Genomic DNA, 27,811 nt, shown 5'->3' on the forward strand with positions numbered 1-27,811 from the left:
TCCGACTCGCATATAAGCCGACCCCAACATTTACCCCAGAAATCAGGAAAAAAAACGACTGACTTGCATGTAGGCCGAGGGTAGAAAATGCAGCAGCTCCTGAGGTGTGTATGCGCATGTATGCATTAGAAGAACCCCAGAGATGTTCTCTAGGATAGGATTTTTCATGTTTATGAAAACATTGCAGATACCTTATGAGATATCAGACATGAAATGAGAACTAGAAGAACTAAAACTAGAAGACAGCTGAAGATTATCCTCTTCAAGTCTATTTTCATTCATATTATGCTGATAAGCTATGAGCTAACAGCCTCAATTATATGTGTCTATTGGAACAATGTAAGAAACAATAATGTATTAATGTACGTGCACACCAGTATTAGTGGAAGAATCTGAGGGAGTTTTGTAGTGTACTTATCACTTTTAAAGATTCAAGTGCCATGGTGGGGGTGCGCAAACTGACCTGATCCTGAGTGAAGAGGACCGGAGAGTGCAGTGTTGATCCTGAGCAGGCGTGCAGAGCCTGCAGCAATGTTTTCCAGTTGATCAGGGTGGAAGGGGAGCGCACGGAGAATAGCTAATGAGAACAAGTGATTGCATGCCGGGGAGGAGATCCGAGTAGCAGTGGCTGGATGCCCGGGAGGAGATCAGTGCAGGAGCGATGAACAGCCACCCAGAAACAAAAGCAGGAGCGCTCTCCCGTGTTCATAAGCTTGCGCTTCCTGCTGTCTCTGCAGCTTGTGAGCCCACTGGCTGGTAATAGCCAATGGACTCACAAGCTGCAGAGACAGCAGGAAGCGCCAGATTATGAACACGGGAGAGCGCTCCTGCTTTGTTTCTGGGTGGCTGTTCATCGCTCCTGCACTGATCTCCTCCCGGGCATCCAGCTGCTGCTGCTGCTGAGACCTCCCTGGGCATGCGATCACGTCTGCTCATTACCTGTTCTCCGTGCGCTCCCCTTCCACTCCGACCTCCTAGGAAACATTGCTGCAAGCACTTTCTACGGTCGTCCTGACTCCGCATCAGGTCAGTCTACACACCCCCACCATAGACACAGGCAGATGACCGCATATAGGCAGAGAGGTTGACTTCAGCACGTTTTTTTGTGCTGAAAAATTCGGCCTATATGCAAGTATATATGGTATTATCTGGGAAATAGAACATTTTATCATATTTTCTATTTTAATTACAGTTTAAATTAATTAGGAGTCAGTACATTTTTTCCCCCGACTCAGAGTACCCAAAAATTGCTCCGACTCAGACTCCACAGCCCTGTTCCCACGTTATCCACCACCGCTGGTCGGGACCCCCTTTTAGTTTGTGGCTGTTATCCCCTTTGTTCACTAGAGGCAGTACTGCGCCTGTGCGAGTATGCAATGCCTGCGCAGTAGCACAAGCTCGCAAAAAGTGGTTTCAGCTTACTGTGCAGATGTCATTTTAACTTTTTTTTTTGGTGAGGATCAACTATCCTTTTGTGGCTATATAGACTATGTTGGTAGACAGAGTAGATCTTCACACAATTCTTTTACTTTTTCATCAGTGCTGCTCCTAACTTTCAAAACGTGGCTGTACAAACAAAGATGCAGTACTGCTGCGCTAGTACACAAAGGGGAGCGTGACCACAAGAACATTTCAAATAAGTCCTTGTCAGATAAGTCTTTATTGTGGGGGAAAAGCAAAGTATTTTCCTTAAAAGTATACCTGACCAGAGGTAAGCTGCATAAGCCAAATTGATCCTGGATCTACATACCACATCCACAGGAGAAAATGGGAGGGCGATAGAGGGTATATCACCACAAGCTTTTCTCCTCCTGTATGATCACTTTTAGGAAGTGATTACAGAGGTAGGATGGGAATGCACAGAGTATATTCAGCATGAACATACTTTTTCGCTTAGTTTAACCAAAAAAAAAAAAAAATACACACCTGGAATCACAGACATTACTTGATGAAGAAACTTTTATTGAAAAACGGTCATAAAAACATGCATGCAAACCCAAACATCCCCAGTAAATCACAAACTGTACAACTGGAGAAACACTAAACCCTAAAGGGCCAATTTCCACTGTAAACAGTACGATGCAGCCACATCGCACCACGGCCGCACTTTAACCAATGCATGGCAATGGAACAGTTTCCACTGAGTGCTGGGTATGCGGAGCGATTGGAGAATCTGCAGCATGCTGTAGATTCTCGCACGTCCGCAACCCTTCCCCCAGTCTCCTCCAGTCACTTCTGCGTCGGAAGATGTGGAAGTGATGCGATGCGGCACTCGCATCACTTCACAAGTGGAAATGAGCCCTAACTGCATTGAGGTACCTCCACACAGAACACATGCCTCCGCACATCACTAATCTGATGTCTTTATGTGCACACTTAATTGTCTATAGATATCTGCTTGCTTACTTTGTGGTCAAGACGCATTGCATCATAATGTGACTGTGCGCATGTGTTCTGTGTGAAAGCACTGCACTGCAATTAGGGATTGGCTGTCTTCTAGTTGTACAGGTTTGTTTGTTTTGTTTAACAATTTGTCTTTATTAGCAGATACAGAAAAAATTAGAACCACTACATCTGAAACAGTTTCAAATGACATCTAGAAATATATAATGATGTTCACATTACTGGGATAAATCAAGACAGATTAAGTCTCCCATAGTACGACATATGACAACTATTTAAAAGACAACAGTGAAATGATGCAATTCTTAACCTCCCTAGCGTTCTGGAAGAGCTAGGCTCGTCCAGAGATGCCGGAGGCCACCGCTCAGACCCTGCTGGGCCGATTTGAATAATTTTTTTTTTTTAAACACGCAGCTAGCACTTTGCTAGCTGTGCGTTTCTCAGATTGCCGCCGCTCGCCACCGATCCGCCGCTAAATAGGGCCCCCCCCCCCCCCTCAGACCCCGTGGCTGCCTGCCTGGCAACGCTGAGGGGTGGATCGGGACTCCCTATGACGTCATTCCGCTCGTCGCCATGGCGACGGGGAAAGCCCTCAAGGAAATCCCGTTCAGAACGGGATTTCCCGACGGGAATAGGCGCCGGCGGCGATCGGAAGGGTGGGTGGGAATCGGAAGGGTGGGTGGGAATCGGAAGGGTGGGTGGGAATCGGAAGGGGGGGGGGGGGGCGGGGGGTATCATGTAGCTAGAGCTAGGCTAAGCTACATGATTTAAAAAAAAAAACTAAAAAAAAAAAATAATGGTAGGTATCAAAAAAACAAAAACCCGTGCGGCTGCGCATAATCAGAACGCCCAGAAGATAAGGTCACTTCAGATATGCTAAGATCAGAAAAGGGGAGACAATGTAGATCCAACACGTTCTGCCTTTTTTAAAGGACAACTGAAGTGAGAAATATATGGAGGCTGCCATATTTGTTTCCTTTTATACAATACCGGTTGCCTGGCAGTACTGCTGGTCTATTAGGATGCAGTAGTGTCTGAATAATGCCTGAAACAAGCATGCAGCTAATCTCTTAGATCTGACAATAATGTCAGAAACACCTGATCTGCATATGCTTGTTCAGGGTCTATGGGTTAAAGTAATAGAAGCAGATGATCTGCAGGATAGCCAGGCAACGGTATTGCTTTAAAGGAATACTGTAAGGGGGTGGGGGGGGAAATGAGTTGAATATACCCGGGGCGTCTAATGGTCCCCCGCAGACATCCTGTGCCCGCGCAGCCACTCACTGATGCTCCGGCCCCACCTCCAGTTCACTTCTGGAATTTCAGACTTTAAATTCTGAAAACCACTGCGCATGCGTTGCCGCGTCCTCGTTCCCGCTGATGTCACCAGGAGCGTACTGCGGATGCACAGACCATACTGGGCCTGCGCAATACGCTCCTGGTGACATCAGCAGGAGCGAGAACACGGCGACACAGGCACAGTGGTTTTCAGACTTTAAAGTCTGAAATTCTAGAAGTGAACCGGAGGCGCGGCCGGAGCATCGGTGAGTGGCTGCGCGGGCACAGGATGTCTGCGGGGGGACCATTAGAAGCACCGGGTAAGTTCAACTCATTTAACCCCGACCCCCCCTACAGTATTCCTGTAAGGAAATAAATATGGCAGCCTCCATATCCCTCTTGCCTCAGTTGCCCTTTAAATTCATACACTTGCCCCCAGCACCATCAGAAACTAAGAAAAAGTGAGGGAAAATTAGAAAGATAACGCTCTATAGGGATATATCCCACTTACGTATTTGGGTAAAAATAACATTTCTCCAGCCTATGGGGCCACCAATTACCGGAAGGGGAGAACCAGTGACATCCAAGCTGTGGTACTAGCTCATAGTTATACAGTTTTTAATTGACTGGGGGAATCTCTGGGTTTGCATGAACGTTTTTATGGCCGTTTTTCATCAAGGTCCCTCCTAGGTGCATACTTTTTCTGGCTGAACTGTAGTTTTAGTGCAGGGAGTACACTCCATTTGCACTATAGAGACTTGACAATTTGTTAACACTTCACTTTATCCAGTTATACACCTCTGTGCTTACCTTAGGTAGCTTTACTTCATGTCAGGTAACCTTTAAAAGCAAAGTCTACACACAATACAGAAAAAAAAATTCAGAAAAGCAATTCACCAGCATTATGGGATTGATTGGTGAAAACTGGAACAAAGGAAAATGTAGCAATATATCCCCCCCCCAAAAAAAAAATTCAAGGTTTTCTATTTTTGAAATGGAATTTCATCTTTTAACTGAAGTAGTGAATCTGGCAATCTAAGCAACAGTCTGCACTCGCTTACCAAAGATTTTACATGTGCCTGTATAGAAAGATTGTGCCGACAAAGATTTGCCAGAAGGCCGAGGCAAGACATTGTTAACTCATCTTCTGTTGACTGACTGAAAGATAGAAAAACACAAACATTAATATTATAAAATATATAGAAAAACTTAGTTCTATTCAACTCCAGGAGTTTGCCAAGTTCAAAGTAAATAGAATAGTTAAATGGGATGTGTCACAGTGGTGGGGGGGGGGGGGGGGGGAGAAAGAGAGGGGGGTGATAATGGTGGACTTCAATTTAACACACAGGCACACTGCAGCTGTTGTGATAGGGTGGCAATGCTGCTGTATAGTAAGAAAGCTTGCTACTAGTGTCACATTCTTGCAAAACATTTGTTTCTAGGATCTGTTCATAAGCAACTCCCATTGGTTCACATTGATAGACAGGGTCAGGAGCCAATGAAAGTGGCTCCTGACCGGCTCAAAGGAACTCTGCCATCCGTCAGAGAGGCTGAGGTGCACGGCAGTTGCGGCGGGTATGTGCTGCGATTCGTTAGTGTTCCGCTGTTTCTGGTACCAGCGGTCTCTGGTCCTTAACCTTCCTGGCAGTAAGCACTTTGCTAGCTACGTGTGCAATCCGATCGCCACTGCTACCCGCCAATCCGCCGCGCCACAGCTCCCCCCCCCCCCCCCCTCGTGCGCTGCCTGGCCAATCAGTGCCAGGCAGCGCTGAGGAGTGGATCGGAGTCCCCTTTGACGTCACGATGGCGAGGACGTCATCCCGCCCGTCTCCATGGAGACAGGGGAAGCCCTCCAGGAGATCCCGTTCTTTGAACGCGGCTATAATGTAGCGAGACCTCGTTTCGCTACATGAAAAATAAAATAAATTAAAAAAAAAAAAAAAACGGCTTTGCTGCCCCCTGGCGGATTTTAATAAACCGCCAGGAGGGTTAAGGGGGCAGAGACCGCTGGTACTTAAATACTATCGATTCACATATTTTTTTCAATTGACACAGGAATTGTTTGGGAAGTGCTGCTAAGTACTGGTGTATACATTTTAGTAGCAACTTTGTTTACGGTTAGCAAAATACATTCAAACTTTACTGACGCCCAAACTGACCGCTGACTGAGCCATGAGGAGAGGGGAAATTCCCCACACGCTTGATCAGTTAACTCAATGTGTAGCTCTGTGTGTGACAGAGAAGAGAGCTCCCAACAGCTGCAGCTCCTGTGTCCTGTGTTTCTGACTGACCTGTCTGAAGGAAATGTAACTAATTGTCACAGCTTTTTCATACTGTTTTTGCTTTCAGAGTTTAATATGTTTGATATTTGCTTTCTGCAGTCTGATATGCAACTCTGGCTGTGCATTGAAGCAGACACCCCTTCTGCAATTGATTTGTCCCAATATAGCTAAATCCTACCCTCAATAAATTACAGCTTTTGCCTCTGATATTTAACATGAGAAGTAGGAAAATGTTTACACAGGTACTTAGACATTATTTGCACACTGTCATTTTAGAACACTTGGGTATTGATAGTATTCCTTTAAGTGGTTAAAAGACCACTATTGCAAAAAAAAAAAAAAAAAAAAAGAAAAAGTTAAAATACATCTATATACATACATACATACATACATACATACATACAATACAATACAATACACACAATTCACCCAGCGTAAAATGTATCAATTTACTTTTTCCTTATGTTGCTGTCACAAGAGATAGTAAAAATCTGACAGATTTTGGACTAGTCCATCTCCTCACGGGGGTTTTCAGTATTTCCTTTATGCTTTACAAAAGTGCTCTTGTGAGCTGTCAGGGTTCTGCTGATCCCGTCACTGGTATCAAGAGGCGAGCAGCCCCAGGGCATGGAGTCTAAGCGAGTACGGGTCTTCACCAGCGCACCCCGCAAGGGATGATGGGCCATCACCCCTAGTGAGTGGCAGACTACTTTGCTGCCTGGTGCTTGCCAGGTCACAACCCCCAGGTCTACCTCAGCAGTGACGGAAAATAGAGAGGGTACCTGACGGGATAGGAGGGGGTTCGAGCAGAGTGGACCGTAAGCTATTGGGCTTGCAGGGCAGATAGGCCTAACCTTAGGGATCCCAGAAGGGAACTGGCAGGCAGGGGAAGACCCAGGAAAGGCTGGTTCTGTATGGTTCCAAGGAGGAAATGGACAGGCAGGGGAAATCCCACATAAAAAGCTGACAGCTATGATCCCAGGAAGGGTACTGACAGGGTAAGTCCAGGGGAAACAGACAGAGGCAATTCCTGGGAAGGGAGCCGACAGGCTAGGAACCCAGGAGGGAACGGACAGGCTTAGAGGAATCCCTGGGATACTGAAGGTGACTGGAGGGTACCCGGAGGGAACTGGCAGACTGGCAGAGAGGGTAGAAGGGAGACTGTTAGTGCAGGGAAGGCTGACAGTGATCCAGGGAGAATGTCAAATCACAGCAGCGTGTCCAGAGTGATCTTCCAATAAATAGCCTGTTCATAGACCTAGGTTTAAATGGAGACAAACATATAGCGTGTGATCCTTTAAAACTAGTGCACCCTGTGTTGTCACACACACTGTGAAAATGATAGTTCTGTCACCACATGCAGGTATGGGGGTCACACCCCCCCCCCCCCCCCCTTCGTTTCCCTGCTCACCAAAGGTCTGCTTTAAAGCCAGGCGTATCACAAATCTCCAGCAGCTTTGTCTATAAGATATAAAAACAGCCGCCTCTCATAGCGTAAAAACTTCTTTAATACAGATAAAATCCCCCGCATATATATGCGTACCAGATAAAATGACAAATAAGGCACATCTCACAAATCCATAAGTTACTCTCCAGGCTTCCCCTCCGCATCGCTGGCTACGTCCATGGGCGGAGCATCTGGATACGCACGCTTACCAAACAACACTACGGACGGACGTAGCCAGCGCTGCGGAGGGGAAGTTTTAAAGGATCACACGCTATATGTTTGTCTCCATTTAAACCTAGGTCTATGAGCAGGCTATTTATTGGAAGATCACGCTGGACGCGCTGCTGTGATTTGACATTCTTTTACTAAGGTGAACTTTGCTTTCACTTATTGGCAGCCAGCTGCAAGCCGGATGACTGTATAGGGTGGTGAGCGCTGTATCAGTTTTAAATATAGTGATCCAGGGAGGGATGGAGCTGGCTGGTAAGTGCTAGGCAGACTGACAGGCAAGGAACCAGGTAGACAAGCTGGGATCAGACTGACAGGCCCCTGTCAAGTTAGGCTAGCAGACTGACAGGCAGGCAGGAACAGAAACAGGGAATTGGCAAAGGGAATCCTAGGAAGGAAGACCCTGGTCAGAGAGAGAAGTGGCAAGGGGGAACAACTGGAGGAGGAGAGCGGCGTGGAGACACCGTGGCTGTAACCAGAGATGCACCAGCCTCTCAATTAGGGAGAGTACAGTACTGCCTCTGGCCACTGCAAAATCAAGGGAGCTGGTGCGTACCTAGCAGCAAAGGACACCACAATTGGAAGCACGTCGGGCTGGCGTCCTTCGCCATACTGCGTGGGACTCAGCGGCTGGAGGGTAACGAGGGATTATTACCCTCCGCCGCTCTAACAGGAGAGCCAGCGCAGGAACGAGGAGAGGTAAGCAGGCATGAGCAATCGTTACAGCACTATTTTGATAGCTGGACTGAGCAACTTACATTCACTAAGTGCTTTTGAAAATATAAAAGGCCCTGAGAAACTCCCATGAGGCAATAGACAAGTCAGATTTGTACTACCTACTGTAAGTGCCAATGACATAGGAAAAAGGTTATTTATAGTGCATTTTATTTTAGGACAAATGTACATTTTATATGCATGTGAATTTAGTTTACAATTTTTTCAGTTAGTGGTCCTTTAACCTAAAGTTAATCACACACAGACAGATTACCAAAATGAATAATATATCAGCCTCAATTCACAAAACTTCTCATAAATTAGCTATTCTCCTGATTAATAAAAAGAACCTTTCAGCACATTTCCAAGCAACCTCATCACTTAAAGCGGACCCAAACTAAACATTTTTTTAAATGAAAAATATTTAGTTGCACTACTCTGACACATACAAAGATAAATAAACACTCCTTCAAGCCCATGAGCATTTCAGTGCATGCTTTTCACCCGTCTCTTTTGATAGCTAGGGTTATACAGGGGACAGCCATTAGCAATTCCTCCATTGCCGGACACCATCTACTCCTCCAGTTTGCCAGAAAAATCCCGGCAATTTGAAAGGAAGGGAGGGGTTTCTCCAATAAATGTAAAATATTTTATATTTGTCATCATGCAGCTGAAAAAAGGCTGCTATTTATTATTATAATTTAGAAAATAGATTTTATTTCTGAAATCTTGTATTTTTAATTTGGGTCCACTTTAAAGTAAGTTGTTTCTGATTAACTTCATTTCACGCTTCATTTGCACACTTCATTTTCAGGACAGCACAGTGGCATTGTGGTTAGCGATATCGCCTTGCAGCGCTGGGTCCCCATTTCGAATCCCAGCCAGGGAACTACCTGCACGGAGTTTGTATACTCTCCCCGTGTCTGCTCGGGTTTCCTCCGGGCACTTTGGTTTCCTTCCCACATCCCAAAAACATACAAATAAGTTAATTGGCTTCCCCCCCCTAAAATGAACCCAAGGTGAGAGTGATATTGAGGCTTCGATATTCATTTCCTTTTAAACAATACTAGTTGCCTGGCAGCATACAGCTAATCTTGTCATTTCTGACATTGTCAGACACACCAGATCTGCATGCTTGCTCAGGGTCTATGGCCAAGAGTAATAGAGGCAGAGGATCATCAGGACAGCCAGGCATCTGGTATTACTCAAAAGGAAATAAATATGGCAGCCTCCATACCACTCACCTCCAGTTCACTTTAAATATCTGTAGTAGATTTAGTCACTTTGATCAAATCTGCAGCAAATCTATACTTCTCAACATATCCAATTGATTCACTTCTGGTTGATATAAGACAGCTGATCGACCAAAACAAAGATTGAGTGGGGAAAATTTAGGAAGAGAGAAAAGTACTTACATTCTGTTCATCAAGAACAATATTAGTTCTTCAATATTAACACTTGCATGTAAAACCCTTATATTGTAGGTTAACCTTTGAAGAAGTTGAATACTCTGATAAGAAACGGATGAGATAACATATTAGTTTGTGAACATGGTAATATAAACATAAATGGGAAAATGTCCAGCTTTCATATTCATTACTCATTTGCTTTGATTTTATTTTCACCAAAGCACTGGGGAAATGCTTGTGAGGCTATGGCATGGCAACTGAAAGAAGAAACGCATTCATGACCATATCTGTAAACAAATAGGCAGATTAGATGTCCTGTCCATGTAAGTGTAGTAAAGATGCCAGGAAATATGGGTGCCGTGATATAGCCAATAGCACAATATCGATAACATTTACCAATATTCGACTATTTTAGACTTAATTTCCGTTAGTAAAATATTGATAAATATTATACAGCTAAACCTAACCCTACTCTCACACAGATTCTTCTTCCTCCAATACCTAACCCTAACCCCCTCCCCCAAAAAAACGATAATATTAATGATAACCGATAATATCAACAATAATAGGTAATATTAATAGTGAACTTTACAGGGGCGGACAAATTTCTGCATAAACTATACTATTAATGCGCAACGATATTTTTACCGGGGGCACCCAAATTTATGCTTGAGTGCACAGTTGCTGCTAACAGTGCCAATCGTGGCCCCCCAAATTGTCCATTTACCGCAGGTGTCCAAGGTTCCTCCTGATCCAGTTTAACACTAATGAAGCCAAAGAATAAACAAGATAACCAGACAAGTGGCATAGGGGACTGTTCTAGCAGGCTCCACATTTGTCTCAGTACAGATTTCATTTAAGTCTACAGCCTCCCATTTTTAAAGAGGGATTTCAGCCTAAACAAACATACTGTCATTAAGTTACATTCGTTATGTTAATTAAAATAGATAGGTACTATAATCTCTTACCCACTCTGTTTTAAAGGAACAGGCAAATGTTTGATTTCATGGGGCAGCCATATTTTTAATGGGACAGCCATATTTTTGGTTGAAAGGAGGTGACAGGGAGCATTAGACAGTTACAACTGTCCTGTGTCCTGATCACCCCTCCCAGCTGAGCGCACTAGGCTTCAAATCTCGAATTCTAATTTTTTTTTTTAAATTTGCACCAAAACAGCAGAACGAGAACAACATCAAAAATCCCATTACGCTTTGCACAGCAAAAATGCCTGGGCAGTTTTCTTCTGTGCAGCTAAAAATGAGGCTTGGGTAAGAAAAACAAAGTTCTGATGCTGTGAACCTGTTAAAGAAACACCAAGCCTTTTCAGTGTTGCCGAGTTGATTTTTAGTCTGGAGGTTCACTTTAATGCAGATGAAAGTACATTTGTATTAATAAGTAATGTACAATTTGTTGTATATTGTAGGCATGTACTGTTTATAATAAAATATTTTGCAATTACCTGGTTGGCTCCAGTAATTCTTGTTGAGACAACAGTGCAATTTTACTGGAAAGAAATCTGTCCAAACTCTTCCCCCAACATCACCCACAGTGTAGTCGAGGTAGTGTAGATCACCTGACCCAACCCATCTCCTCCCTTTGCTGGTAGATTAACTCTTTGCAGCAAGCACTGTAGTTTCAGAAGAATTTCATAACAATAAGAATCTGCTGTAGCTACAGTCCTCTCCAGATCAGATCTAAGCAACAGAGGGAGGAGGTGGGCACGAAGATTGTGTGGTCAGGAGTAGAAATTATCAATGTTCATTTTCTGAGCTGATTGCAATTTTACTGGAAATACTTGCTGACAGGAAATGAGTTGATACAACCTGTTAGGGCCTGCTTGGCACTTTTCCAAGTTGCATGCAATATGAAAAGACAGCCGAAGAGAGAGATATGGAGACTGCCATATTTATTTCCTTTTAACCTCCCTAGCAGTATACACGCATAATACATGCATACACTTTAATACTCTCCTGCACTGTATACTAGACCCTTGCCTGACACATTTTGGCAAGTCACAGAAAAAAAAAAAAAAGAAGGTTATGAAAATTAATTGTAACGTAATAGGAACAGAGGTGCCAGAAGAGTAAAAACAGTAAATAAAAGGTTTAAAAATGCTTAGGAGACAGTGGTGGACTTACCTCCTGCAACCAGACACAACAAGCTGTGTATTTGGAATAAAAACAAATTTATTGGTACACTCCGGGGGGTAGTCGCAACGCGTTTCGCAGGCAAAACCTGCTTCCTCAGGCAATGGTAAACGGAGCACAAGACTGGGGACAAGAGGCACAATTGGTGTATGATCTCAGACATATGCATAGGTAGCTTTAACAGTTATATGGTGATAAAAGTATATACCGTACACACACACTGGTATATGTAACATTCACATCATACAATGTTATTTACTATTATTGCTGCTGTGGGGAGGTGGAGTGGAGGAGCGTATTTTATAAAATAGTGGGATAAAGGCGGGGGTCCAGGGGGAGGAATTACTTATTTGATATATATCTAAATGTGTATACATAAATATATGTGTAGGTGGATGGGGAAGTACATTTTATGAAGGGGTGTGTATATGAGGAGAGGGGGGGGGGGGGGAGGAACAAGTGATAGTATATAATATGGTCTAAACAACAGTATAAGACGTGTAGAGTGGGGTAACAATCCCATACTAGTTATGCGAGGGAGGGAAAAGGGGGAGCTTAGTGTGCGGGTTGCAGTGGGGACGAAATGAGAAAGAACTTATTCAACCTAATCAATATATGCATACTGATAACATTAGGAGATTAGTATGTTTCACTTACCAGCAATAGGTCCGGGTAACACCTGGCGCCTCGTTGCCATGGTGTTCCGGACCTGCTGTTTAAAGAGAACCCGAGGTGTGTTTAAAGAATGTCATCTGCATACAGAGGCTGGATCTGCCTATACAGCCCAGCCTCAGTTGCTATCTCAAACCCCACTAAGGTCCCCCTGCACTCTGCAATCCCTCATAAATCACAGCCATGCTGTGAGGCTGTGTTTACATCTGTAGTGTCAGTCTCGGCTGCTCCCCCACCTCCTGCATAGCTCCGGTCCCTGCCCCCGTCCCTTCCCTCCAATCAGCGGGGAGGGAAAGGAAGCAGGCGGGGACCGGAGTTCTGCAGGAGGCGGGGAGAGCAGCAGACTGACACTATAGAGATAAACACAGCCAGCTCTGACAAGCTGTGTGTCAGAAGCATGGCTGTGATTTATGAGGGATTGCAGAGTGCAGGGGGACCTTAGGGGGGTTTGGGATAGCAACAGAGGCTGGGCTGTATAAGCAGATCCAGCCTCTGTATGCAGATAACATTCTTCAAACCCACCTCGGGTTCTCTTTAAATATACCTGGGTGGTGTTCATTAGCCTATCAGAGTGCGGGGGCAGGCGCCTGATTTCCCGCCTCGCGGGATCATCTGATCCATATGAGGCTCCAGTGCGACCTTGCTGTCGCATCTGGATGATGTAATGGATGGGGCATGGGCTTGTGGTGTTGCCGTTATACTAAGGGCAGTGCTAATGAACACCACCCAGGTATATTTAAACAGCAGGTCCGGAACACCATGGCAACGAGGCGCCAGGTGTTACCCGGACCTATTGCTGGTAAGTGAAACATACTAATCTCCTAATGTTATCAGTATGCATATATTGATTAGGTTGGATAAGTTCTTTCTCATTTCGTAGCCACTGCAACCCGCACACTAAGCTCCCCCTTTTCCCTCCCTCGCATAACTAGTATGGGATTGTTACCCCACTCTACACGTCTTATACTGTTGTTTAGACCATATTATATACTATCACTTGTTCCTTCCTCTGCCCCCCCCCCCCCCCTCATATACACACCCCTTCATAAAATGTACTTCCCCATCCACCTACACATATATTTATGTATACACATTTAGATATATCTCAAATAAGTAATTCCTCCCCCTGGACCCCCGCCTTTATCCCACTATTTTATAAAATACGCTCCTCCACTCCACCTCCCTACAGCAGCAATAATAGTAAATAACATTGTATGATGTGAATGTTACATATACCAGTGTGTGTATATACTTTTATCACCATATAACTGTTAAAGCTACCTATGCATATGTCTGAGATCATACACCAATTGTGCCTCTTGTCCCCAGTCTTGTGCTCCGTTTACCATTGCCTGAGGAAGCAGGTTTTGCCTGCGAAACGCGTTGCGACTACCCCCCGGAGTGTACCAATAAATTTGTTTTTGTTCCAAATACACAGCTTATTGTGTCTGGTTGCAGGAGGTAAGTCCACCACTGTCTCCTAAGCATTTTTAAACCTTTTATTTACTGTTTTACTCTTCTGGCGCCTCTGTTCCCGTTACGTTATACTTAATATCCACCATTTTCTTCCTATCTACAGAGAGCGACTTCTTAATCCTGAGTGAGGACAGGCTAATCTCCTCACCTGCTTATACAGTGGTTGCCTGGAGGTAACCCTGGTTTGTGAGTATAACATTGTGCTCTTCTTTATTGAACCCATTGCCATAACCTACTACGCTATATTTGGCTCTTGGTTCTTCTTTTTACATATATGAAAATTAATTGAATCACTCTTTGCAAAAAATCCTGGGAAAATAGAATGCCAGGGAGGTTAAGCAATACCAGTTGCCTGGCTAGCCTGAACCTCTGCTTCTTATACTTTTAGCCACAGACCCTGACAAGCATATGCAGATCAGATGTTTCTGACATTGTCAGATACCACAAGATTAGCTGCATGCTTGTTTCTGGTGCGATTCAGACACTAACACAGCCAAATAGATCAACAGGACTGCCAGGCAACTAGTACTGGTATTGTTTAAAAGGAAATACATATGGCAGCCTCAATTCAGTTACCCTTTAACCTCCCTGCCGGTTATCCTGAGCTCAGCTCGGGGTAACCTGCCGCGGAGGATTCCTCAGGCCCTGCTGGGCCGATTTGCATAATTTTTTTTGTTTGTTACACGCAGCTAGCACTTTGCTAGCTGCGTGTAACTTACGATCGCCGCCGCTCCGCGCCGATTCGCCGCATCAGAGGGTGGCCCCCGCCCCCCCGAGACCCGTGCGCTGCCTGGCCAATCAGTGCCAGGCAGCGTCGAGGGGTGGTTCGGGACTCCCTCTGACGTCACGACGTCATCGCGCCCGTCGCCATGGCGACGGGGGAAGCCCTCCTGGAAATCCCGTTCAGAACGGGATTTCCGGATGGGTATATGCGCCGGCGGCGATCGGCGCATTCGGGGGGACGCCGCAGGGAGGGGGGAAGCATGTAGCTAGCGCTAGGCTAGCTACATGCTATAAAAAAAAAAAAATGCCAAAAAACACCCTCCCTGCCGTGCGCAGCAATTTTTTATAACGGCAGGGAGGTTAAAGAAAATTGCAATAATCTCTGAAAATAAGCACCTATCTGATAATCTCTACTCACTAGTGAGAGCTACACCCTTGCAAGGAAACAACACACACTTTACTGGCTGCTGCAAACTTCTGTGAATAGATTGTGTGTAGCATGGCTGACTTTACCAAAGAGGACTTCTCTGGAACGTCTGCACAATATATGAAAATTGCTTGAGTAATGGCATACTTCCCTATTCACCTTTGCTAACACTGAAATATTTGGGAGGGTGAACAAGGGCTTTATCAATCATATGTCTAATTTACCTTCTAAATACTGTATGTTCACATTCAGATAAAAATATCAATATAATTTTGCTGAAGGACAAACACAAGCAGTAAAGAAAAAAACAAATCAAATTACCAGCAAAGCTAAAAAATGAAAAACAGTACAAACCTGTAACAAAACTGGATCATTCAGCATAGAGCTATATCTGTGAACCACGCCAGCCAAAACATTAGCCAGATTGTATGTGGCATGGAGCGCTTCTCTTGTCTCATTATCAACAGCTGGAAAACAAGAATTGATAAGAACATCAGCCACGCTGTAACTGTGCCACTTTCACAGGTCAAAGGGCAACAGAAAAACATCATAATGGAACAAAGCCCGATTTCTCAGGTTGTCTGAGTTGTGATGTGCAACATCCTATGTTTAAAAGGAACCCAAGAGGTGTAGGGAGGATGACATGTTTATTTCCTTTTAAATAGTGCACATTGCCTGGCTGTTCTGCTGATCCTCTGCCTCTTATGGGGGATACACGGTACGTTTCTGTATCAACCAGCTGATCCGGCCAGCTGATAATATTCAGCTGGCCGGATCAAGCCGCTCGATCCCCGCCGGCGGACAATGGCAGGGAATCGAGCGTTGATAAAGAAGCGCCGGCAGGGATGAGCGGTAATCGATCCGCGCAGACAAGCGGGGACTCGGCTGGGGTCCATCCGGCGGCTAATCGGCCGCCGGATCGACCCGTGTATTCCCACCATAATACGTTAAGCCATAGACCCGGAACATGCAGATCAGATGTCTATGACAAGTCTAACAAGATTAGCCGCCTGCTGACCAGCAAGATCAGCAGGGCTGCAGGCAACTGGTATTGTTAAAAAGGAAATATTAATGGCAGCCTCCATAGGTCTCAAACCTCAGTTTCCTTTTAATTAGAAGCTGGCAACATTATGTCCTTTAACATCAAATGATGCAAAGACATGAAACAATTTGCAGCAGTCAATGGTGTGACAGGTGAATCCCCATCCTGTCTGGGTTACTTAAAGGACAACTGAAGTGAGAGGGATATGGAGGCTGCCATATTTATTTCATTATAAGAAATACCAGTTGCCTGGCTGCCCTGCTGATCCTTTGCATCTATTGCTTTTAGCCATAGACCACGAACATGGTGTTTCTGACATAATTGTCAGATCTGATCAGATTAGCTGAATGCTTATTTCTGGTGGTATTCAGACACTACTGCAGCAAAATAGATCAGCAGGACTGCCAGGCAACTGGTATGGTTTAAAGGGGACCTTAACTAAGGTGTGTGTGTGTGTGTGTGTGTGTGTGTGTGTGTGTGTGTGTGTGTGTGTGTGTGTGTGTGTGTGTGTGTGTGTGTGTGTGTGTGTGTGTGTGTGTGTGTGTGTGTGTGTGTGTGTGTGTGTGTGTGTGTGTGTGTGTGTGTGTGTGTGTGTGTGTGTGTGTGTGTGTGTGTGTGTGTGTGTGTGTGTGTGTGTGTGTGTGTGTGTGTGTGTAACATACCTGGGGCCGGAGCCCTTCAGACATCCTGTGCCCGCGTCGTAACAAACCGATCCTCCGGTGCCCCACAGCGAGTCAGTTTCATTTCTGGCCAGTCGGTGGTCACTGCGCATCCTCGATCACACTTACGCCGCTGTCCTATGCATGCGCAGTACGAGATTTCTTGTACTGCACATGCACAGGAAAGTGATTGAAGACACGCATGGCCAGGGCTGCACAGGTGCAGTGGCCTGCCAACTGGCCAGTAGCCAGAAACAAAACTGGCTTGCTGCAGGGGACCAGAAGATCAGTTTGTCCCAGCGCGGGCACAGGATATCTGCAGGGGGCCGGCACCAAGTTAAACTTTTTCCCCATTAAGGTTCCCTTTAAAAGGAAACATATATGGCAGCTGCCATACTCTTCTCACTACAGTTGTCCTGTAAAACTTCTTTTGACCAGTAAAGAGTGTTTTGGACTGCTGCACCAGCAAAATACTGAGAGATATATTTATTGGTATTGTATAATAAATAGGAGTCTGACTTTACTTCTCCACACTAAGGACGTTGTTAATTTTGCACAAATCAAATCTTTTGTCCAGCATCCCTGCTGCCATGAGCAGGCAAAAAATACTTGTCTGAAGATGTCAAAAACTGCTATCAGCTGCAGCCAAAGCACAGGAGCACCCACGTCAGTAAATTGGTGTGCCAAGACCCATTCCCCAGTGCCTCCAAGAGGTATCTAAATGTCCAACCAGCACATATGTCAGCACCTACAGAATGATGAGAGTAAACAAGCTCTTTTATTAAAACATGAAAAAAAAATGAACAGCACTTAACAGATATTATTTCAGGTGAGAACCTTTTCTCAAAACTGCATACGACATATGCAGTTTCAAGAAAAGGTTAAAACCCGAAACAGCATCTGTTAACTGCTATTCATGTAACTGCTGTTCTGTTAACTGCTGTTCATTTCTTCATGTCTGGTGGTGCTGAGCCATCTGCTGTCAAGAACAGCTATCAGCGCGGAACTGGCAGAACCCACTGGGCCACTGATTAACTTATCTACAGTGTGTGCAAACAAAAAGTCATTCCTCCAAGAAGGAAACAAAGCAAAATGACTCACCTATAAAAGAAAACACATGAAATAGTGTACAAAAAACTGGTAGCAGGTGCTCTGAACTGAAGTTAAGAGAAATATTTGGCTCTTATGGTGGCCATACACTGGTCGATATGCCATCAGATTCGGCCAACAGATAGATACCTCTCTGATCGAATCTGATCAGAGAGGGATCGTATGGCCACCTTTAATGCAAACAGATTGTGAATCGATTTCAGCCTGAAACCGATCACAATCTGTGGAGCTGCCACCCCCCCCTCATACATTACCTGTTCCGGCCGGCGCGAGTCCCCGCTGTCTCTTCTCCGCTTCGGGCTCCAGACCGTTCCTGCAGCTACTGAACTTCTTGTCCAGGGGAAGTTTAAACAGTAGAGGGCGTTCTACTGTTTAAACTTCCTGCCGAGACAGGAAGTTCAATGAAGCAGCAGCCGGTCCTGAACCCAGCACGGAAAGAGGACAGCGGGGACCAGGGGACTCGCACCGGCCGGAACAGGTAACATATACCCGCTGTATTGCATCGGGCATCCAAACGCCGCTATCGATGCACTACCGACCCACCGGCGATCGAGAAAAATCTTCCGCACGGACGGATCAACGGAAGCGATCGATTTCGGACGGAAATCGATCGTTCTGTCAGCGGTGTGCGCGGCGATTTCACAGCCGATTCGATCACTGATCGAATCGGGCGTATGTCGGCGGGAAAATCGTTAGGTGTATGGGCCCCTTAAAGCCCCATACACACACTCAACAGCTGTCTTTTAGGCTCTCACAACTTTTCTTGTGAATCACCTAAAAAAAAAAAAAAAATCTCTTGCTATTGTTCAAGCAGCTGATAAGAAGTCAATTCAACATTTGGATTGACTTCTTATCAGTCTTAAGGCCCATACACACGTCTGATTTTTGCGAACGACGGGTCGTTTGAACGTCCCGTCGTTTACCCGCCAAATCGGGCGTGTGTACAGACTGTCGTTCGCGTAATAAGACTGAGTTTGAGCGATCTGCCCAGCGGTCAGCATGAGCTGACAATTCTTGCTTCAAACATTTTTACATAAAGTAGATTTCAAATCTAAGTAAAAAGTATCATAGCACTTTGCAACCTCATAATCAAGCTTAAAAGATTTGGGAATATCTCTCAAGCTTTAAACACACAACTAATCAGAGCAGATAAACACATGTGAAACACCTTCCTTAAAGTGGATCCAAGGTGAACTTTTACTCATTGCATAATTGTGTTCCTTTCTCACTGTTTATAGGGCATTCCTCAAGCCAATTACTTTTTTGTTTTTGTTTTAATACTCTAATTCCCTATAAACTAAATAAACCACGCCCACAGGTTTTCACAAAGCCTTGGCAGTAGCAAGGGCTCATGGGAGCTCAGTCTGGGCAGGAGGAGGAGATACTAGCCATTGATTTCAGAGGCAGAGGGGAGATTAGGTTTTTTTCACAGGCTTAGTGATCAAGATACAGATAAGCCTGCCTCTGTGTAATGTTTACAAACAACATGGCTGCTGTCATATCACAGGAAGAAATAATTTTCTATTAAAGCTGTTTGCAGCTATCTAAACTTTAGATAAGATATATAGACAAGTTACTTGTTATAGTTAGTTTTTCATCTCGGATACGCTTTAAAGCGGAATTGTCACCATAAAAAAAAATCTAATTTAAACAGCAACTGGTCTGAGTGTATTAAGTGATAAATATGCTAATCCTGCATTCAAAACTTTTTCTGTTATGGTTTGGAGTTATCACATACCTTAGGAGCACTGGCCCTTTAACCTTCCTGGCGGTAAGCCCGAGCTATGCCGCGCAGGAGGATCTCTCAGGCCCTGCTGGGCCGATTTGCATAATTTTTTTTTTTTGCAACATGCAGCTAGCACTTTGCTAGCTGCGTGTGCATTCCGATCGCCGCCGCTAACCGCCGATCGACGCCCCCACCCTCCAGACCCCGTGCGCTGCCTGGCTAATCAGTGCCAGGCAGTGCTGAGGGGTGGATTGGGACTCCCTTTGATGTCACGACGTCGGTGACGTCATCCCGCCCGGGGGAAGCCCTCCCGACGGGGGAAGCCCTCCAGGAAATCCCGTTCTTTGAACGGGATTTCCTGATCAAAGATCGCCGGAGGCGATCGAGGCGGGTGGGGGGATGCCGCTGCACATCGGCTATCATGTAGCGAGCCCTAGGCTCGCTACATGATTTCAAATACAAAAAATAATTAAAAAAAAATTCTGCGCTGCCCCCTGGCGGTTTCTAATAAACCGCCAGGAGGGTTAATTGTCAATGTCAAACAGTTGCATGTAGAACTAGTATGTATCTACTTATATATGCGTTTTTTATTTCTAGGTTAGCATACCTACTCACCTAAACTAGATAACAAGTTAATAGTCTTCAGTGTTATGGCAGGACTGGTGTTTGGCTCTTCTAGAAGTTCCACAAGACTGCTGAGGCATTCACTTGGCAATATTTGATTGGAGGCAAATAATTTGTTTAACTTCAGCCCTGAGATAACCTGGGAAAGGCATGAAAAATATTTTTACTTTCAATGTCTGAAATGTAAATATTGTCTAATGTGTAAACAATGTCTAAAAGTAAACAAATAAAAAAGGCAGTGATTATTTTCTCTGTTTACAGTAGTTGTTGTGACTAATCATTATGAGTAACAACTAGTGGTCATCTCTTTTGACACTATTAAAATATATTTAAATCTAGCTACAGCTATGGAGCGTAGGAGCCGAGTTACCCAAATGACATTGCGCTTAAACTTTTGGTCGCTTTGCATGAGTAAAAAGGTGGCCACACTTAGAGATGGCCACCAGATCGACCATCAGATAGATCCCTCTCTGATCACATCTGATCAGAGAGGGATCTATTGGCTGCCCACACACTGCACACAGAGTGTACAGAGTTTACGGCCGGCAGCAGTACTCTGACTTCTCCAGTTGGTGTGTGTCCTCCCGGGTCCATTGCTTTAAAGAACTGAAGCCAAAGCCTCTTCCATGGTCTCGCTGTCTGGTCCGGTAATTCGGCGACTTCCAAAGTAAGAAGCCCATGCGCATCTCCAAAGTACGCCTGCAGCGTAATCACACTGGGCGCCGTCAGACTCCTGCGCATGCACGGTTCTCTAAACTCTGTACCGCGCATGCGGCTGGCAGCGCCCAACGTGATGACGCAGTGGGCCCACTCCGGAAGCGCACACAGGCGACTTGGAATTCGTTGGACTACTGGACCAGAAAGCAGGACCACGAAAGAGGCCAGGAAGATGCTGGGGTACCTCGTAGGCTATGGGGAGCTGGAGGAAGCCCCAGGTAAGTCCAAATTCAGCTCAGGGTCCCTTTAATGAGCAGAACTCCCCTCGGCTGAATCAGATCTTTGCACAAGACTATTCAGATTTGATTAGTTAATAATTCAAACCTGTCAACTTAATTAAGGTCGGTTCACACATATGTCCGCACGTAAAAACATGCAAATATTTTCTAACACTTTCTTCTATACACCATGTGTATTCATATACATTATAACGCTCACATAGAAAGAACGCATGTAAATGCTGCAAGCTTTTTCCCGCATGCAAGAATTCTTTTTAAAAGTAAATGGGCAAATTGACTTACTGTTTGAATGCAAATTTGTATGCAGGGAAATTGCTCAAGTGTGAATGCTGCCTAATAAATCAGCTACCATGTAATTAATATAATTACTTCATGTGTTAGTTACAGAACACTAAGGCCTGGTCCACACTAGGTCCGGAAACGTATCCGTGGCTGCGTTTTTCAAACCTGATGAAAAACGGAGTCCCGGATACTAATGTTAAAAATAGCAGCCAGCCTCACCCAAGTAAAAAACGGATCCGTCTGCGTTTGCGGGGACCCGTTTTCAAAACCTGAACGGAAGATCCGGATCTGCTGCATTTTCACGCAACGGATCAGGACCACGCATACACGCAAGGGTAGTGAAAAGCAATGAGATAACAGCATCTCCAGCTCCACAGGCAAAAAACTGATGTGAAAACGGATAGCCTGAGCTTTATGATTGGCCCAAAAAAATCCTCCCACTCCTTCCTAATGATAGAGACGTTTTCTGTCAGGGAAAACCTGAACGGAAACTGATGCAAAACTGATGCACTTTCATCAGTTTGCAGTATGGTGGTACTTCCCCCTGATCCGGACTGCAGTGTCCATCCTGCTACTGTGTCTAGTGTGGACCTAGCCTAAGGCCTCTTTCACATGGGGGCTGAACTGAATGCCTGTCAGGTAATTCAGCTTCTGAGCAACACTCCTTCCCGTGAACAAGCAAAGCTGCACTGCATAGGCACACTGACAGCCCACATAGTAGCAGCTCTGAGCTACGGCGCAAACAGACTTGCACCTGTGCAGTGCAGCCACACTTATACATAGACAAGCCCTTGTCAAATAGGTTTAGAGGGTCCCAGCACTGGATCAGTGGGAGCAAAAAGAATGGGGGAAATCTCTGGATTAACAGCTTCACTCTACTGGAGGCAAGTATCTGCCTTCAGCATTTTTCAGGCACACTTCCAGGGACAATCATAGGGTGGGTAAATACTAAAGGAGTAGGCAGGCCACAGTGTCAGAAGAGAATGTTGGGGACACAGATCCAGGATGCAGTCACTCAGTCATAACCAGCATACATTCTGAGCCTCCTTGTGTCTATAGTGGGCTGCTTTTGCAGCCTTCGTCTTCACAAGCACATTGATTCTAGCAGACGACCATATCTGCTGCTAGTTCTAAGTACAGCTCATTAAAACGACAGAAGGAGGTGTGTAATATTCTCATTTATCACCTATTCTTATGCCTCCCTAGCTTTTAACCAAAGCAGAGAAAGCTGAGGAGGAACACACACTGAACCAGTGCAGCTCAGTGTCAGCCTATGCTGCCTGGCATGCTGGAACGCACAGTTGCAGGTCAGCTGATTGTCTGCACACAGGAGCAGCCAGCACTGATCTTGTGTCTACCTCCAGCTGCCTGTGGAGAGCAGCTCCGTTGCTCTCGCTCTTGCTGCTCTTGTAGTGCGCTATGGCCAGCAGTAAGCTTTTCATGCAGGACACTGCGTCCATCTTCCTCCTCCAGCCGATGATCGTACTTAGTTCGCGCTCTAAATTTTCATGTTTCTTCCTAAAAGGACGTGACGTATGAACTAGCTAGCATTACGCAAGTGTATGTCTGTTTTTCGGGGGATTGTGAGCGCCACCCTGCGACTCCGATGTACGCTGCGCCTATGCAGACCATTATAGTCACTTGTTCCCATGTAATTAGTGCAAACAAGTTTTTCATGCCATTTATAAAACGTCTAGGCCACTGAGTTATTATTTATTTACAATTTGAATCTATAAAGCCCCAAATACATTAAAGTCGACTGAGGCAGCTATAATGATTGCCTCCAGGGCTGGATTTACCATAAGGCACTGTAGGCTTGTGCCTACAGGTGCCTGATGATGGAAAGGCAAGACTCACTCACCTCCTTGAGAGCCTCTCTCCTTCCCTAAGCAGAATCCCAAGTGGAGCATAAATGAGAGGATAATCACCCAGCACTTGGCATTTCACTGACAGAATCTCCCTTCAATTGGGGGTCACTTCTAGCTAACTAATACCTGGGGCAACTCTAGCTACTTAGCATTAGGTAGCCAGAGGTACACTCAGTATTAAGGGAAACCTGTGGCTCCCTGGCAGGGGAAGTAAGGGAGAAATAGCAGCGAGCCTGGCCAGCACATTTGTGGTGTGGTTTAGTGGGGGTTTGTAGGCTCGTGGAGGATAAAGTGCAGGGTGCCACAACATCTCTCCCTGTGGTGCTCCTGTGATGTAAATCCAGGCCTGACTGCCTCTGCTGATCTTCTGGCATCATGTATACAACAGCCCCCGACCAGTGACTGCCTCTCAGCTAGCCATCTGCCAGGCGGATCAACTCATTCAAGCGACGGCCAATACCTTGATTGGCAGCAATTGCCCCACCCACTGCGTGACATATCGGCACCTCTCCATTCGTCCCTCTGCTACCCAAATAGCATCAGAATGCATCGTCAGCTCTGCAGCTTACTCCACATCTGTACACTCTTGGCCCAGGGATGTAGCCTGATGGGGTGACTTCAATCAAGTGTGTGTATGAGCCTTTAGGTGCCCACTAATGATACTATGTTGCTTGTACAATCTTACCAAATCAATGTAGTAGAGGAGTAAGCTGTGTGAATAAGTGGTAAGATTGTACAATCAAGATTGCACCATCAGTGGAAATCTTTAGGACTTGTTAGCACAGCATTAGCTGTGTTGAATAATTCTGTATGTCATCTTATAATTATTATAATTCTATGGGCCTGTTTACATCTCTGCATTGTAACGGATCGCGTTATTCTAACTTACTCCATGCAGGCTTAAGCCTGGCTGGTACACACATACAATTTTGGTTGGTCAATCACTGGCCAATTTTACCACTTTCATGTAGTATGAGGGTCAACAGATATTGAATACTATGAGCTGATTTCGTAGGTAAGCTCTCATGCTACACAGAGGTGGTAGAATTGGTCAGTAATTGGCCAATCATAATTGAAAGAGTGTACCAGGATTATGTCTATGTCCAGTCTCCATTGTAGTTCGCACACATATGAACATGTGCATTGTACCACTGTGAATCCAGCTTTAGGGTATGTACACACATGCAAGTTTGACTGGCCAGTGATTGGCTTTTTATCACTTTTCAGTAGAATCAGTGCCATCAGATTTTATGTAGGTAAGCTCTCATACTACTACATGGAAGTAGTAAAATTGGCCAATCAAAATTGGATGTCTGTATGCACCTTGAGGCAGTGGCGTAGCAATAGGGGATGCAGAGGTTGTGATGGCACTGGGGCCTCTGGACCAGAGGGGCCCACTAGGGATCCGCCTTCATCCATCTTATTAGCTTTCCATTGATGCTATGCTGATAATGAACACCTCTATGTGTGCATTGCATAGTGATAATCATTAACAAACTATTTCCTTACTTTCCTTATTCTAAATACACCTCTCTTATACTGCAGCTGTCCTTGGTAAGTTTTGGGGCTCCATATCAACAGAGTGCTTGGGCTCCATGTAAAACTTGCACTGGGGCCCCAAGCCCCTTAGTTACGCCACTGCCTTGAAGCCAGTTTCACACTGGGGTGTTTTGATGGATATCCTATAAAAACAGGATCGCAGTGAAGGGTAAGTGCGGTATGCAAGAGAAGTATTGCAAAATGATTCCTCACTTCACCTGTAAACGCCATGTTATCTGTGTTATTCAAATGTGTTACATCGCACTGCTAACATGCCGATTTTAAATGTACCATTACAATATCATTGCATTGTGTTCACCATGTGATTATAATGTTCAATTCAAGTTTTTTTTTCCTTTTAATAACATAGTAAGTTACCTTTCACAATAGGTAGAGGGGCAAAAGTTACCCTCTATACCTATCTAATTGGAAGGGCACAGACATCTAGGGGTCCCCTTATTAAAGGGGAGCTCCCAGATAACAACATAAGCTTACTCCAGGACCTATTCCCACATGTGTTGGGGTAGCTAACCCCACCTCCTCCTGGGCACTGGAGGCAGGGATGAGCCCCTTGTCATATAGAAAGTACTTTGTGGCAGAGAGGAAGGCTTCCCCCCCACCTCCCCTCTTACAGAGCCCCCCAAATCATGTACCACATAAGCTGGTATGGCAGAGCCCCACGCACTTTAACTGCATGGATGAGAAGGGGTTAATTCAAGCTTTGGAGGGGGTGGGATACATTTTTATTAATTCATTAAAAAAATGGCTTGGCTTTATTCAACCCATGCATACCATGCCCACAAGGTGCATGATAAGTGTAGCTCTGTAAGAGAGAGGAAACAAAGCCTCCCCTCTCCCACAATGCAGTGTCCATATCATGGACAAGGGGCTCATCCTCAGAAATGGGGCCCTAGGCAGAGTTGCAGCTTTGGCTCCCATTTATGGTCCTTTTGGTAATCTGATATTGGAAAGGGCTCAAAAAAGGTGGCAGTTGGGCCCCGTGACACCCACAAGGCCGTAGGCACCTGCCTATGTTGCCTTGTGGATGATTTTGCTCTGCTCACCCCACCTCCATTGCCGGGAAGGAGATGAGCGTAACTATCCCCATGCATGTGGGCAGGAGCATAACTATAGACCCTGCAAGGGATGCAGCCAGAGGGAGGCCAAGAAGCCATAGGGGGCCCCGTCCTGAGAGATTGACATCTAAGGGCAAGGAGAGAAAAAGCTTTCTGCTCTCTGCACAATTGTTCTAATGAATGCATCTGCTTATCCACTGATAACGAATCATACAAAGTGTTGCAGATTTGTAGACAGTCCCTATTCAGTGTTCTGCAGGGTTGTGTGTACAGCACTGTTCTACACCCAGCCTTTCAACCCCTCCCCAAGTGCTCTGTACTATAGTGATGCTGGAGAAGTCTGCAAAGCCAGTTCTGTTCCATCAGAGATGGACAGAGTGGGCTCGATTCACAAAGCGGTGATAACGCAGTTAAAGACTTTAGGCGTGATAACCATTTTTATCATGCCTAAACTCAGTTTAGGCATGATAAGTTTAGGCATGATAAGTTTAGGCATGATAAGTTTAGGTGTGATAAGTTTAGGCGTGATAAGTTTAGATAAGTTTATTACGCGCGCAAAGTCCCGCACGCAAAGCAGCACCATTAAACTCTATGCAAAGTGCACCAGACTTTGCTGGCGCAAAACTTTTGATCAGCTGTGCACTGCGGTGCTAACCCAGTTGGTGCTTAAACTTATCACGCCTAAACTTATCACACCTAAACTTATCATGCCTAAACAGAGTTTAGGCATGATAAAGGGCTTTTCACTAGTGTTGGGCGAACACCTGGATGTTCGGGTTCGGGAAAGTTCGCCGAACATGGCCGCAATGTTCGGCATGTTCGGGCCGAACCCCGAACTCCCCGAACATCCCGCTTTTGGGGGCCCTATGGGGTCGCAGGCATAAGGGGGGAGCATGCCCCGATCGTGGGGGGAGGGGTCGGAAATTCCCCCCACCCCCTCCGCTAGCGCTCCCCCCTCTGCCCGCTTCCCCATACAAAAGTTTCAGGAAGTACCGGTCCGGTGGTAGTGGGTGGCTGGCAGTGGGCGGCACTGTGAAGTGAGTGACTGAGGAGGAGGAGTCCGGAGAGTGACGCGTTGAGGGAGGCCGGGCAGCGGGCGGTTCAGCAGTAGTACGGTACTACTGCTGAACCGCCCGCTGCCCGGCCTCCCTCAACGCGTCACTCTCCGGACTCCTCCTCCTCAGTCACTCACTTCACAGTGCCGCCCACTGCCAGCCACCCACTACCACCGGACCGGTACTTCCTGAAACTTTTGTATGGGGAAGCGGGCAGAGGGGGGAGCGCTAGCGGAGGGGGTGGGGGGAATTTCCGATCCCCCCGCGATCGGGGCATGCTCCCCCCTTATGCCTGCGACCCCATAGGGGGGCAGTATTCGGCCGAACAGGGCCCTGTTCGGCCGAACAGGGGCCCTGTTCTGCCCTGTTCGGCGGCCAATTAGTAGTTCGGGGCGAACCCAAACTTAAAAGGCCGAACACCATCAGGTGTTCGGCCGAACTCGAACATCACCCGAACAGGGTGATGTTCTGCAGAACCCGAACAGTGGCGAACACTGTTCGCCCAACACTACTTTTCACCACGGTGCTAACTGTTAGCACCGCTTTGTGAATCAGGCCCAGTGAGTGTAATAAGCTGATGCTGGGAGCACACTTGTCTGTCGGTTTTCTGTATGCATTTTCTGCACACCTTGGGCTTGATTCACTAAACCGTGATAATTCAAATATCT

The 27,811-nt window shown here is 45.7% G+C and overlaps 1 protein-coding gene across 1 annotated transcript in view; it reads right to left on the minus strand.

Moving 5' to 3' along the window:
• The window catches only part of CIP2A (cellular inhibitor of PP2A), a 60,992-nt gene extending 37,878 nt beyond the window's left edge, over positions 1-23,114 (minus strand). The window contains exons 1-5 of the mRNA XM_068265324.1: positions 22,964-23,114; positions 20,359-20,506; positions 15,561-15,673; positions 9,768-9,862; positions 4,743-4,839 (exon numbers count right to left, since the gene is read on the minus strand). Of these exons, the coding sequence (XP_068121425.1) occupies positions 4,743-4,839; positions 9,768-9,862; positions 15,561-15,673; positions 20,359-20,506; positions 22,964-23,065 (555 nt within the window). The 5' untranslated portion in view covers positions 23,066-23,114. The remainder of the gene's footprint in view (positions 1-4,742; positions 4,840-9,767; positions 9,863-15,560; positions 15,674-20,358; positions 20,507-22,963) is intronic.
• Between the last annotated feature and the right edge of the window lie 4,697 nt (positions 23,115-27,811).

This window comes from Hyperolius riggenbachi, chromosome 2, assembly GCF_040937935.1.
Source record: "Hyperolius riggenbachi isolate aHypRig1 chromosome 2, aHypRig1.pri, whole genome shotgun sequence".
NCBI lineage: Eukaryota > Metazoa > Chordata > Amphibia > Anura > Hyperoliidae > Hyperolius > Hyperolius riggenbachi.